Source organism: Zalophus californianus, chromosome 9 (assembly GCF_009762305.2).
Source record: "Zalophus californianus isolate mZalCal1 chromosome 9, mZalCal1.pri.v2, whole genome shotgun sequence".
Classification (NCBI taxonomy): Eukaryota; Metazoa; Chordata; class Mammalia; order Carnivora; family Otariidae; genus Zalophus; species Zalophus californianus.
Genome location: NC_045603.1, coordinates 118,861,902 through 118,874,935, shown reverse-complemented (window position 1 = coordinate 118,874,935; position 13,034 = coordinate 118,861,902). Strand labels below are relative to the sequence as shown.

The following is a 13,034-nucleotide window of genomic DNA, read 5'->3' as shown; positions in this document are numbered from 1 at the left end:
GGGGAAGAGGGAAAGAATCCCAAGCAGACTCCCCACTGAGCATGGAGCCCAACTTGGGGCTCGATCTTGCAACCCATGAGATCATGACCTGAGCCAAAACCCAAGAGTCGGGCGCTCAACCAACAGCCACCCAGGCGCCCCGGCATTCTTTCATTTCCTACGTGCATTCTGCTGTGATGGACTTTTTCCCCCACACAAACACTGGAGTGGGGCAGCCATGTGGGGTTCACCAGTCTAGTTTGTCTAGAGAACTTTGTCTCAGTGGAGAAATGACAGAGGCTTCTCTCCTTTGCAGTGTGAAGCCCATCTTGGCCATGTGTTTCCTGATGGACCCGGGCCTAGTGGTCAGAGGTTTTGCATCAACAGTGTGGCCCTGAGGTTCAAACCAAGGAAACACTGACTGTCTCCAAGGATCCCTTTCTATCGCCACTGCTTCATTTACACCCTCAATTATCAGTTTATGTGAATGACTTGTTTTATTTACTACCAAACTAAGCAAAGTTTGCTGCTGGCACCAAGCAAGTCCCAACTTCTGTAATTGATTTACCTGGAATCAGCCCAACCCCAACTCCAGCTTGGATGGTGAAATTTCACAGAATGACAGAGGGGCAGCCATTTCCGTCCAATTGACTTCTGTAGGCTTTGCCTGGGACCAGAGGGCGTGGCTCTTTGGGAATATTAAGAAACTAATGGACTACAAAGCAAAAATTCCTACAAAACTACCCTGAACTTTCCATGGTGTTAAGTCCTTTGTGGACATACATAGGTGAGGGATCAAGAGAAAAGAGGAAGGAAATATGGGATCAGAGTAATCAATAATCCCAGCACTGAAAGAAGTACCAAGGACTGGAATTATGGAAGAGCAGCATTTGGGAGGCACATATGGTGATCAATGGGATGCATGATTCTTTTTCAAAATTTTAGAATGTCTTGGACATTCTGGTTTTGTCCCTTCTACTGGCAAATAAGTTCCAGTGGGAGTTAGTTAGATTTCAGTGATAATGAGTAAAAGTGGCTACAAAGTTAAGCTTTAACATGTTCAAATAAAATATTGAGTAAACTTTTATGTGTGCTTTTTGTCTGAGCCTATGAAGTTGCTCTTTTATAAAAACAACACTGTGGGGCGCCTGGGTGGCTCAGTTGGTTAAGCGTCTGCCTTCAGCTCAGGACATGATCCCGGGGTCCTGGGATTGAGCCCCACATTGGTCTCCCTGCTCAGCGGGGAGTCTGTTTCTCCCTCCCCCTCTGCCCTGCTCGTGCACACACACTCTCTCTCTCTCTCAAATAAATAAATAAAATCTTTAAAAACCTGGAATATTTTTTTTAAAATCTAAATCAAATACCAAAAAAAAAATTAGATTACATGTTAGTAGGCATTTGGTTATAGCAACACTAATAGGAACTCAACTGTTTCATAAATTGAGAGTCTTGAATAATTTGCTATTGAAAGTGTTTAAATTATTTGGGACATAATAGAAAGGAAACAGTTATTCCATTTCTTCTCCTTATCAGCTTGTAATGCATTATGCAGCTTTTTTAGTGGTTACCTTGGAAATAACAACATGCATCCTAAACTTGTCACAGTTGTATAAAAATTATTACTTTTTGCTACTTCTGCAAGGATGCTAACCTCAGAACACTTTAACCCCATTAACACCCTTCGGTATTTTGTGTTACTATCCCTATGTATTTAATTTTACACACATTTTAACCCCCACAAATCATTATTAATTTATATGTCAATATTTATATTTACCTACATTTTTGCCCTTTCTGTTCCTCCTTATTTCTTCCTAAAATCCTGTTTCCCTGTGGGATTATTTTTTTCTGCTTGAAGAATTCCTTTTTGTTTTAGTTCATGATTCCTAGTGACAGATCTTCTGTTTTTTGTTGGCTGAGAAATGTATTTATTCTCCTTTGAAATGTTTAAAGCTTTATTGAGGAAGAGTTGACATACAAAAAAGTTTCACATATTTAATGTATAATTTTGATGAGTTTTGTCTCCTTTCATTTTGGAAATATTATTTTCCCTGGCTATAGAATTCTAATATAGAAAAATTTTATTTCAGCATTTTTAAAATTTTGTTCCATTGTCTTTGGCTTCCATCATTTTCTCTGAGAAATAAGTTGTAAGTGATATTGTTGCTCCTTTGAAAGCAGCATATTCCCCTCCTCAACCCCAGCTATTTTTGTGAATTTCTCTTTTTATTTGATTTTCAGCAGTGTATGTTGTGCCCTGGTGTGGTTGTCCTTGTATTTATTGTGCTTGGGGTTCACAGAGTTCTTTGAATCTTTTCATCAGTTTTGGAAATTTTGATTTATTCTCTCTTCACTATTGCTTTTTCCCTGACCTCACTCCTGTCCTGCTGGAACCTGAATCACACAAAGTTAAGACCATTTATTGCATCCCACATATCTCTAAGATTCTTTTCTGAATTTTCCCATTCTTTTAAATTTCTGTACTTCAGTTTGCATATTTTTTGTCAACATGCTCTCTAACTTACCAGTCTTATCCTTTGGCTCCTCTAGTCTGCTTTTATTTATTATTTATTTTTTTAAATTTGTTTGTTTGAGAAAGAGAGCCCGTGAGTGGGGGAGGTGAAGGGTAGAGGGAGAGAGAGAATTACAAGCAGACTCCCCACTCAGTGCAGAGCCTGACATGGGGCTTGACCCCACGACCCTCAGATCATGACCTGGGCCAAAATCAAAAGTCGGACACAACTGAGTGAGTGCTCCATCTGCTTTTAAACACATCTTCTGAAGTCTTAATTTTAAGTGTTATACCTTTTTTAAGTGTTATACCTAAAATAACAATTTCTTTTTTATGCATTCTAATTCTCTGTTGAAGTTTGCCATCTTCAACAGAGAAAAATGTGTATTCCCCCCCTATTTTTAATCTTTGTTCTTGAACATATTAAGCAGTTTTAAAAGCCCTGGTTAGTCATCTTCACTATCTGGATCACCCATGGGTATATTTTTTCTTTTGATTTTTAGTCCTATGTTCTTGCCTTTTGGAATGTCCAGTAGTGGGCTCTCATACATCTCAGATGTAATCCTCCAGACTAAGAGGTTGGAGAAAAGGGCCATTCAGAAATACTGACTAATCGGAAAGGTTCCTTAGCCCCATTTAGTGACCATCTCTGTAGCACTTCTTGCCGTGGTGGTATGCCTGATTTCGGGAGTGTTTGCCACAATATCTGTTAAGTTTTCAGTCTGACCGTATTTTCATTTAAGAAAGGCCTCCCCTAGAAATAGGAACAGTTATTGGCATCCTAGTCTACCCACCTTTCTGGAGGCTTCTGCCATTCCAACCAAGTACCAACTGTGTAAGCACTCTCACACTGAAGCACTGAAAAATGCATGTGGAGGAATGATAGCAATTTAATAGAATATGATTTTCATCTACTTCCCAGACATGGTTTTCTTTGGCCACAGAAGAGAATATTAATAATTTTTTATTGGATTGGCAATTTTATAGATTAACTTCATATGCTGTAACTGTATTTCTACCTCTCACCATCAAATTAGCCCCCATACACACAGGGTTAAAAAAAAAAAAAAAGCCGTAGTCAGAAAGAAGTTGAAACCAATGACTTGTTTGAGTAGAGTCATGACTGATGAAATGATCATTGGATTATGTGTTGGGCTGGTTACACCCCTGTTCCTCTACCTTAGCGGCAACAACAAAAAGCCCAAAACATTCTATAAGAGACTAGTTTGACTTATATTGCAATTCTGATGCTAACCACCCAGAGTGTGGGGCACAGTCCTCAACAAGACTCCTCTCATGTCCATTGCCAGTTGCAAGTTAAGGGTACCTCCTAAGTTACTTGAACTTCCGACCAACTGGCTACAAATTCAGAGGTGCTCCTAGGACCTCCTTCAGTTTCAGTAATTCACTAGAATGACTCACAAAACTCAGGAAAGTGCTATACTTATTAGTACAGTTTTATTCTAAAGGACACAAATCAAGACCAGTCAGTGAAGAAACACATAGTGTGAGGGTCCAACACGGAGATTCTGTGCCCTCTCCCTGTGGAATTAGGTTGCATCACCCCCCGCAGCACATGGATATGCTCAGCAACCAGGATGCTCACCAGAGTTTCAGTGTTCAGTTTTTACTGGAATTTCATTACATAGGCGTGACGATTGAATCACGTGAATGAACTCAATGTCTATTCCCCCTTCCCTATCTCCCAGAGATAGGGAGGTTGGGCTGGTATCATGTGGCTCAAACTCAAAGCCACAATCCTCTAATCACATGGTTGGTCTTACCATCATAACCAGCCCCCAACCAGGTCATCTCCTTAGCATAAACTCAGGTAAGTTCCAATGGCCCTTCATGAATAAGACACTCTTACCACTCAGGAATTTCCAAGGGTTTAAAAGCTCTATCTCAGGAACCCAGAACAAGGATGAGACAAATTCTCTATTATATGACATTTAAGAAATAACACTACATATCAAATATTATAGGATATTGTCAATACTATATTCATAGCCTTAAATGCTTTTCTTTTTTTATAAAAGAAAGTAAGTGAAGTAAAAGATTCATTTAAAGAAGTTAGAAAAAAGAGTAAGGTAATCTTAGCAGATATCTTAATAGGATAAAGAAATGACAAATTAAGAGGACACAATGAATTAGGAGAGAAATTTATTAGAGTAAATTATCAAATGAGTCTCTGAAAAGCAGCAACAATGTAGAACAAACTTCCAGTAGCTTTAATCAAGAAGAAAGAATATCCATCTGAACTAAAATAGAAATAAAATATGGGGCATAAAAACAGATACAGGAAATTTTTAAATTGTTAACACATGCTCTGTAGAGCTCAACTGAGAAATACAGATGTGTGGATTTTTTTTTCACTGAAGTATAGTTGACATACACTATTAACATCAGTTTCAGGTATATAACATAGTGATTCGACAATTACATACATTACAAAATGCTCACCAAGGTTAAGTACAGTTACCATCTGTCATGATACAAAATTACTACAGTACTATGGACTGTATTCCCCATGCTGGACTTCTCATCCCTGTGACTGACTGACTTTATAAATGGAAGTGTTCAGTTCTTATTCCCCTTCACGTCTTTCATTCATCCTTCCATCCCCCTCTGCTCTGGCATCCACCCGTTTAGTCTCTATTTTTATGAGTCTGATTCTGTTTTTGCTTGTTTATTCATTTGTTTTGTTCTTTTAGATTCCACAGATAAGTGAGATCATATGGTGTTTGTCTTTATCTGACTTATTTTCTAGTTCCATGCGTGTTGTTGTGAATGAGAAGATGTCATTCTTTTTTACGGCTAAGTAATTTGTGTGTGTGTGTGTGTGTGTGTGTGTGTGTGTGTGTGTGTGTGTGTGTGTGTGTGTGTGTGTATACACCACATCTTTATTCACTTATCTTTCAATGGACGCTTGGGTTGCTTCCATGTCTTGGCTATTGTAAGTAATGTTGCAATAAACAGAGAGGTGCATATATCTTTTTAAATTAGTGTTTTCATTTTCTTTAGGTAAATACCCAGAAGTGGAATTACTGGATTATATGATATTTCCATTTTTAACTTTTGAGGAACTCCCATACTGATTGATTTCCATAGTGGCTGCACCAATTTACGTTCCTTCCAACAGTGCAGAAGTGTTCCTTTTCCTCCACATCCTCCCCAACGCTTGTCTTTTTGATACCAGCCATTCTGACCGGTGTGAGGTGATGTATCATTGTGGTTTTGATTTGCATTTCCCTGATGATGAGGGATGCTGAGCATCTTTTCATGTGTCTGATGGCCATCTGTATGTCTCTGTTGGAAAAATGTCTCTTTAGGTTCTCTGCCCCCATTTTTTAATTGGATGATTTATTTTTTGGTGTTGAGTTCTATGAGTTATTTGTATATTTTGGATATTAACCCCTTATTGGATATATGATTTGCAAATATCTTCTCCCATTCAGTAGGCTGCCTTTTTGTTGAAATGTATGATTTCTGTAGAAAACATTAAATTATCAAAATTGCTATAAGAAGATATTTAAAAAAAAAAAGAATTTATTTTTAAAAATTATCTCCACATCCAGCATGGGGCTCAAACTTAGAACTCTGAGATCAAGAGTTGCATGCTCTACCAACTGAGCCAGCCAGGACCCCAAGAAGATCTTAATATCTGAATAGACTAATATGCATAGAGCAAACGTTAGAAATTATTCATAGTTGCCTCTCAAAAATAACTCTGGACGTGGAGAGTTTCATGAGTGAATTCCTTCAAACCTCCAACAATTCATATGCCATATACATAGATTTAATATTTGCAAAACTAACACAACACTGACATTAAATCCTGTCAAGGTAGAGGATAACATAAAGGAAGGAAATAAATAAACCGATTTTACCTAAGAAAATAGATGTGGAAACATTAAGCAAATTACTGACAAAATGAATTTAATAGGATATTAAAAGAATAAAATGTAACTTTCACTTTGATCAGTATGAAAAACTAGATTCTTTAAGACAAAATAGTTTAAGACAAAACAGAACCTGCCCAAAACATATTGATTTTTTCAAATTATATCGCTAACCTACAAGACATAACAGAAATCTTCCAGACATGCTGGGGGTGGTGAGGGCAGGACTCTAACGAAGCGAGGGCCCTGAGCACTCAGAGAAGGCTGGGCTGCCTGGGTGTGGGGAGTGGTTAAGCCAACATCACTCGTCCATTCAAGTATTCATTCAACAAGTATTTAAGGGGTACTTGCTGTTTGCTGGGCTCTTCTCTAGTTACGACAGACACAGCAATCAACAACACAGATGAAATCTCTGAGCTCCTGCCTGCATTTGGAACGATAAGAGTCTGTAGTAGAGGAGATAGGCAGGGGATAAATTAATACGTATAATAAGGTTTTAGATGGTGCTAAGTGCTATGGAGAAAAATCACGCATGGAAGAGGACAAAGTATGTTGGGTGGGCTATAATTTTAGATCGGGTAGTTGGGGGAATGCCTCACTGGGAAGACGGGCAGAGGAGGGAAGAGCATTTGGGCAGAGAGAAACTCACGCCATAAAGTTCATGTGGTGGGAGTGTTCGTTATGAACAGCGAGGAGACCAGTGCGGCTGAAGGGGAGTGAGTGAGGAAAAGAATAACACACAGTAGGATGGATTAAAGGTAGATATACTGAGGACACCGAAATTTGGAAAAAAAAATAATGGGAATCATAGAATAAAAATTGGAATAATACAATTAGAAATTGCAGTAAAGCCCAGGAAGCAGGGCTCCTTTTCGTAGGGAGAGCTCCTCCTTGCTCGTCTCCGATTTTCTCCTTAGTTTGGGTGTATTCCTCTGAAGCCTGCTTCCTTCAGGCTGGTCAAAGGGTCCGAGTGGTTGGGTTGGCTGTAACTGCATTTAGGAAAGGAAAGGGGCGCCCGGGGGGCTTAGTTGGTTGAGCATCTCAGGTCATGAGTCCGGGGTCCTGGGATCGAGCCCCTCGTCGGGCTCCCCGCTCAGTGGGGAGTCTTGCTTCTCCCTCTGCCTCTCCTCCCTGCACATGCACTCTCTCTCTCTCTTTCTCATTCTCTCTCTCTCAAATAAATAAAAAATAAATTAAAAAGAAAGGAAAGAATGGAGCAGACACATGTCACATCGCCACCAGCGCATACATCCTGTCCTGAATCATGAAGTTAGGTTTAGCTTAAAAACCGAGTTGGAAACGTGCCCAGGTAGACGCTCACACGCTTACCAAGGTGTAAACCTCAGTCTGAAGGCTGATGACTCTGCAGGTGTTCTTCCCGTCCTCACAGGCGTGTTGGACACACCATTAGTGTGGGGGGTGTTAGGGGCCTGTTCCTCATATATTTGTTGAATCATATTGTACATCTGAAACTCATATAACACTGTATATTAACTATACTTAGATTTAAAAAAGAGTGAAAACCCAAGGACGTTTCTCAAAAGTTACCAGTTGTGGCTTGATCCTGCCCTGGCATAAGCCATAAACAGCATGACCCAGCCCCCCCCGACGCAAGGGTGACTTGAACACATAACATTACCAGTGACCTTCAGAGTCCCAGGCCTACTGATGCCCTGGCATTGTAAGGTGGCCCGCGAGAGGCCACTGGGGCTTGAGGGCTCCAGGAAAAGGCCATTTTATCAAGGCACCAGCAAGCGAGGAGTTCTTCAAAGAATGAGTCGTCCACAGGCTTGCTTTCTACATCTGTCCAGTCTCCTCTGCCCATACTCTCCGACCTTTCTCCCATCTTAGAACGCACCAACTGAGGGTCCCCCAAGTCTCGCTCTGGGGAGCAGGGGTGGGGAGGTGGCCTTCGTGGCTGGCCGGCTGAGGTGAAAAGGGGGCATCCCTTGGGGCTGCATCCCAGCCTGTGTGAGGGAGGTACATTTGTATCTGAGACGTTATCCAAGACAAGATCCTGGAGTGCTGGAACAGGATGCGCTCAAGGCTGACTCTTTATCCTCGTCCCAGAGAGTTCTGAACAAAAGAATAATTCCTGTTACATTTAGATGCCAATTATCCTGGGGGCGGGGGGAGGAAGAGATGAGGGTGGAGGGAACATTCCTAGTAATCGGAGTGTTTGGCTGATTGGTAACTGTTTACAGCTTGTTTCTTTCTAGTGCGTACCCCTTGAAATCATTTTCTTTGTAAATGTGAAAAGCCATATGAAAAAAAAACAACCACCTTGATTACCCTTCTTTGTATTTCAATCAGCAGCATGTCAGCCTCTGAATAAACTATCATTCCTTCACAGTGCCTGTTGAGGAGAACATTTAGACTACATTTAAAAAAAAAATACCTTGGTAGGGGTCTCAAGAACAATTAGCAATTAAAATAATCTATTTTCTACGCTTCCATATCAACAGGGCCGCTTGATTGAGTTCACAGTCTCAGGCACGGCTTTGCTCAGGAGGCTCGCCTTGCCCAATCCAAGCTGCTGGAATCACCCGAGGCATCTTAAATGTTGGGAGACAGCGCCCCGTGCTCCCAAATCTATTAGCGCGTCAGTCACTTTAGAACCGAACTTGATGCCTTTTCCAGAGAATATGCTTCTAGGGGTCACCAGGGCTCCCCTTGAGCCCTCCCACCCCCACCCTGGAGCCTGGCTTCGCCCACAGATGCTAGTCCGGCGGGGTCAGTCCCAGAGTAACAGACTCCCAGCACCAAGCCCTGCTACACAAAGAAGAGAACGAAAAGTCGCTGGGTCCAACCCCCAGTGGATTTTTACAGATAAACAACCCGAATCCCAGCGAGACTAAACTACCTCGTGATGGCCGTGGCACCCAAGGTTCCTGAACCTCATGCCAGTCGCCCCCCCGCCCCGGGGGTGGTCTTTATGGGTGGAAATTGGCTTAGGTGGTTTCTCTTGTGGAAAAAGCAAGGTGTGCGCTTTGCACAACAGTTCGCGTGTGATCCTGATTTCAGGCAGCGGAATAGACTTGAGGACTTCTCAAGGCCAAGGTCAGGCCCAAGAGTCTGAGAGCTGCAGAAAATATGGTAGAGCTCTGTATAAGTGGGTGGTCATCCTGCATGGCCTCCTTGCCCGCCCTCCGCAACCTTCCCGGAGCCCGCACACCAAGGCCTGCAGCAGGGCCAGCCCTTGCTGAGGGGGAGAGGCGCCACCTCCCTGGTCAGGGGGCACCGGCTCTCACACCCCCATGGGCAGCTGATGCTGTGATTTTGCAGCCTGGGTCCCTCTCTTGTCCCTGCAAGTACTCCAACGGGTGTAGGACCGGGGGATGCCAATGGCAAGGACCAGGGTGACCTGGGCAGGGGACTGACACTGAGAAGAGTCAGCAAGACACAGGTGCAGCAGAGAAGAAACATCCCCAACAGGAGCTAAGCCATTGCACCTGGGCCCGGAGTCTGGGTCAGGAATGGAAAGGAGGGTCCCTTTGTAGAGCCCCTTGGGTGACCATTTCCACCTTACCTAAGACATCCGTCATCCCTGGAGCCTAGGCTCAGCTGTCATTCCAGGATCAGAATAATGACTGCATGGTAAGAACCCTCCCTAGGGCCTCCTCCCTCAGGCAATTCAGAAGCAGGCAGGACTGGGAGGAACAGACAGAGGGTCCCCCATTGCCAACATGCATTGAGACCTGGTTACCACGTGACCCTCTACAGAATATCTTCAGTGGGCCGGTGAGGCCTAGACTAAACTCGGTTCAGCGACACTTGCAGAATGTCCGAGCTAAGCTTCAAAGGGCTTTGCCATTAACAGCAAGCCCCCAGAGCCCAGGGACCCCCCCCAACCACCAGAGATCAGGATGCACTTACCAAAAGTGGCTCGGGCTCATTCTAAAACTAACAGGTTGATAGTTTATGACACAGAATAACCAATTAATGAAAATGATAGTAAAAATAAACAGTAAAAAAAAAAAATCAACCTTTTATAAGCCTTTAAGCATTTTTTCACTTCTGTGATTTTTTTTTTTTGAAATGTAGGAGTGCTTGCATGAGAATTGCAATATTTATGAGTCCTAGGACTATTTTATGAATTTATGTACTTTTTTTTTCTTTAGGAAATTGATTCCAAAGTGGGGCATTTTTTCCTAATTCATTTCAATCAGTATGCTTACTCTTGCTTGCTTAACAATGCTTTTCTGTGAATTTAAAATCTCCTCTTCGGTTCTAGGTAAATCTCTGAAAGGCTATTGATCAAAACTAATCTTTCATATCACTAGTCTTTGTATTGTTAATGTGTGTGCGCTCCAGGATTACTTGTGTGTAAATGCATCCTCAAGTAATATTGTCCACTCCCTCAGTTATTTTGCTTTTTAAACTGATAGGAGTTAGTTTTCAGTGAGGAATTCCTGCTTCACTGTTCCAAGTAAGAGTCCCCGAATTGTGCGTTCTGCCTGAGTGCCGGCGAGATGGAAGGTCATGGCCGCAGGAGGGTACATCAGGCGCTAAGAAGATGCTGCGGGTGTAACTCATGTTCCCGTACCTGCCTGCACTCCAGGGTGTGTGTTTATAGAGCAGAGGACAGCCTCCGTTCTGCTTCTGGCCCCTGGGGGAGGGCCGGGGGGCTTCCACCATCCGAGGAAGGAACCCTTTTCATGAACATCTCTATAAGGTTCTAGAGAAGCGGCCGGAGCTCTTCAGGAGAGTCTTGAGGAGAATGGTGCACGATGGGGGGCAGAGGGCGGGAGAGGGGTTAGCACAGTGGTGGGGGCAGCCATTTTCCCGGCCTCTTCAGAGACATCCGAGCGGTGTCCTGCTACCTCCAGGGACCGTGGCCCTGCTGTGGTCAGCGCTGATGTCCTCCCAGCCAGCACCCACCAGCAGCAGGGATGCCTCATGGCCGCCAGCAGGAGCTACATGCAGGCCAGAGAGAGGGGCCAGCAACCTGCTGTGGTGACTGCAGCTAATAGCCTGCTTGGTGCTGCCTTCAAGGCCCCCTGTGGAGACTCCCCCATGAGTCTCCCCCATGAGACATGAGGATTGCTATGTCCCCTTTAAAGTATGTTTAGGGAACCTCAAACTATGGTAATCTGGGCATTAAAAATGAATGGGGGGGTGCCTGGGTGGGTCAGTTGGTTAAGCATCTGACTCTTGGTTTCGGCTCAGGCAGGTCACGATGTCAGAGTTGTGACATTGAGCCCTGCATCAGGCTCCATGCTTGCCCGCTTAAGTTTCTCTCTCTCCCTCTCCCTCTGCCCTCCACCACCGCTCTCTCTCCCTCTAAAAAAAAAAAAAAAAATAGATGGTACTTCATATTGTAGCCACAGGCTAGTGAAGCCTGGATGTACCCCGTGTACCTATGATGATTATAATGCTAAATTAAAGAGGTTAGCCAGACTAAACATTTCTTCCCTCTTTATCCTAATTTTGATAGTAAATACTGACATTAAAAAATTCAGTTAGGGGTTCTTGGGTGGCTCAGTCAGTTGAGTGCCTGCCTTCAACTCAGGTCATGATCCCGGGGTCCTGGGATCAAGCCCTGCATCGGGCTCCCTGCTCAGCAGGGGTCTGCCTCTCCCTCTCCTTCTGTGCTCACTCTCTCTCTCAAGTAAATAAACAAAATCTCAAAAAAAAATTAATTCAATTAAAACTTCACTGAGATTTTCTCACCTATGAAATCGGCAAAAGTCCAAAAATTTGCGGACATTCTCTGTTGGTGAGACTATGGAGAAACAGGTCTCATGATACAGAATGGCACGACCAATTTAAGGGCAATTTGACAATATCTACCGGAAAACCTACACCCACCCTTTGACCTGGCAATGTCACTCCTAGGAATTGATCCCAAAGATACATTGGCAAGACTACGCAATGGTATTCACTACAGCACTGTTAGTGAGACCAAGACTGGAAACGATCCAAATGTTCTTCAGTAGGCTGATGGTTGAATAAACTATGCTTGGGCACACAGTGGAGTATTATCCAATTATAAAAAGAAATGAAGAATATCTCTATATGCTATTCTGGAGCGATCTTCAGGATATAGTAAGTGAAAAAAATCACAGTGGAGAAAAATGTGGGTAGTATCCTACTATTCATCTAAAAAAGAGGGAGACTTCTCCAAATAAGCCCTCCTTTGTAGATTTGCATTGGAAACCATTATAATATTTTACATAATTTTAAAACAAATTAAATTTAAAAAAGCAATCCCCAGGGGCACCTGGGTGGCTCAGTCAGTTAAGCGTCTGACTCTTGATTTTGGCTCAGGTCATGATCTCAGGATCATGAGATCGAACTCCGTGTGGGGCTTTGGGCTGGGTGTGGAGCCTGCTTCAGATTCTCTCCCTCTACCTCTGCCCCCCCCCCCGCCTCCCCCTACCTCCCCAGTAATGCGCAAGCATGCATTTTCTCTCTCTCTCTTAAAAAAATAAAATAAAAAATAAAAAAGCAATCCCCAAATAATCAAGACCAAAGTGAAACAATGCACCTAACTGTCCATCATGTTGGTGTAATAACTACACAGAGAGGCACAGTTTTAAGTGATTCTACAACATGATAATTTGACTGTATATCCATAATGGGCTACTCCCTAGGCCAAAAAAAAAAAAAAAACTTCAAAAGAAAAAAAATTAAACCAT

The 13,034-nt window shown here is 42.9% G+C and overlaps 1 protein-coding gene across 5 annotated transcripts in view; it reads left to right on the top strand.

The window, feature by feature from the left end:
- The window catches only part of MSRB2 (methionine sulfoxide reductase B2), a 39,058-nt gene extending 26,405 nt beyond the window's left edge, over positions 1 to 12,653 (top strand). For 3 of the 5 annotated variants that reach the window (XM_027593949.1, XM_027593948.1, XM_027593947.1), the window contains exon 5: positions 296 to 1,060. In XM_027593949.1, coding sequence (XP_027449750.1) covers positions 296 to 400 — 105 coding nt within the window. In that variant the 3' untranslated portion in view covers positions 401 to 1,060. Of the gene's footprint in view, positions 1 to 295; positions 1,061 to 5,515; positions 5,759 to 8,858 lie in introns of those variants that run through there. The other 2 variants (XR_003519903.2, XM_027593950.1) reach the window with 2 other exon arrangements.
- Positions 12,654 to 13,034: the final 381 nt, after the last annotated feature.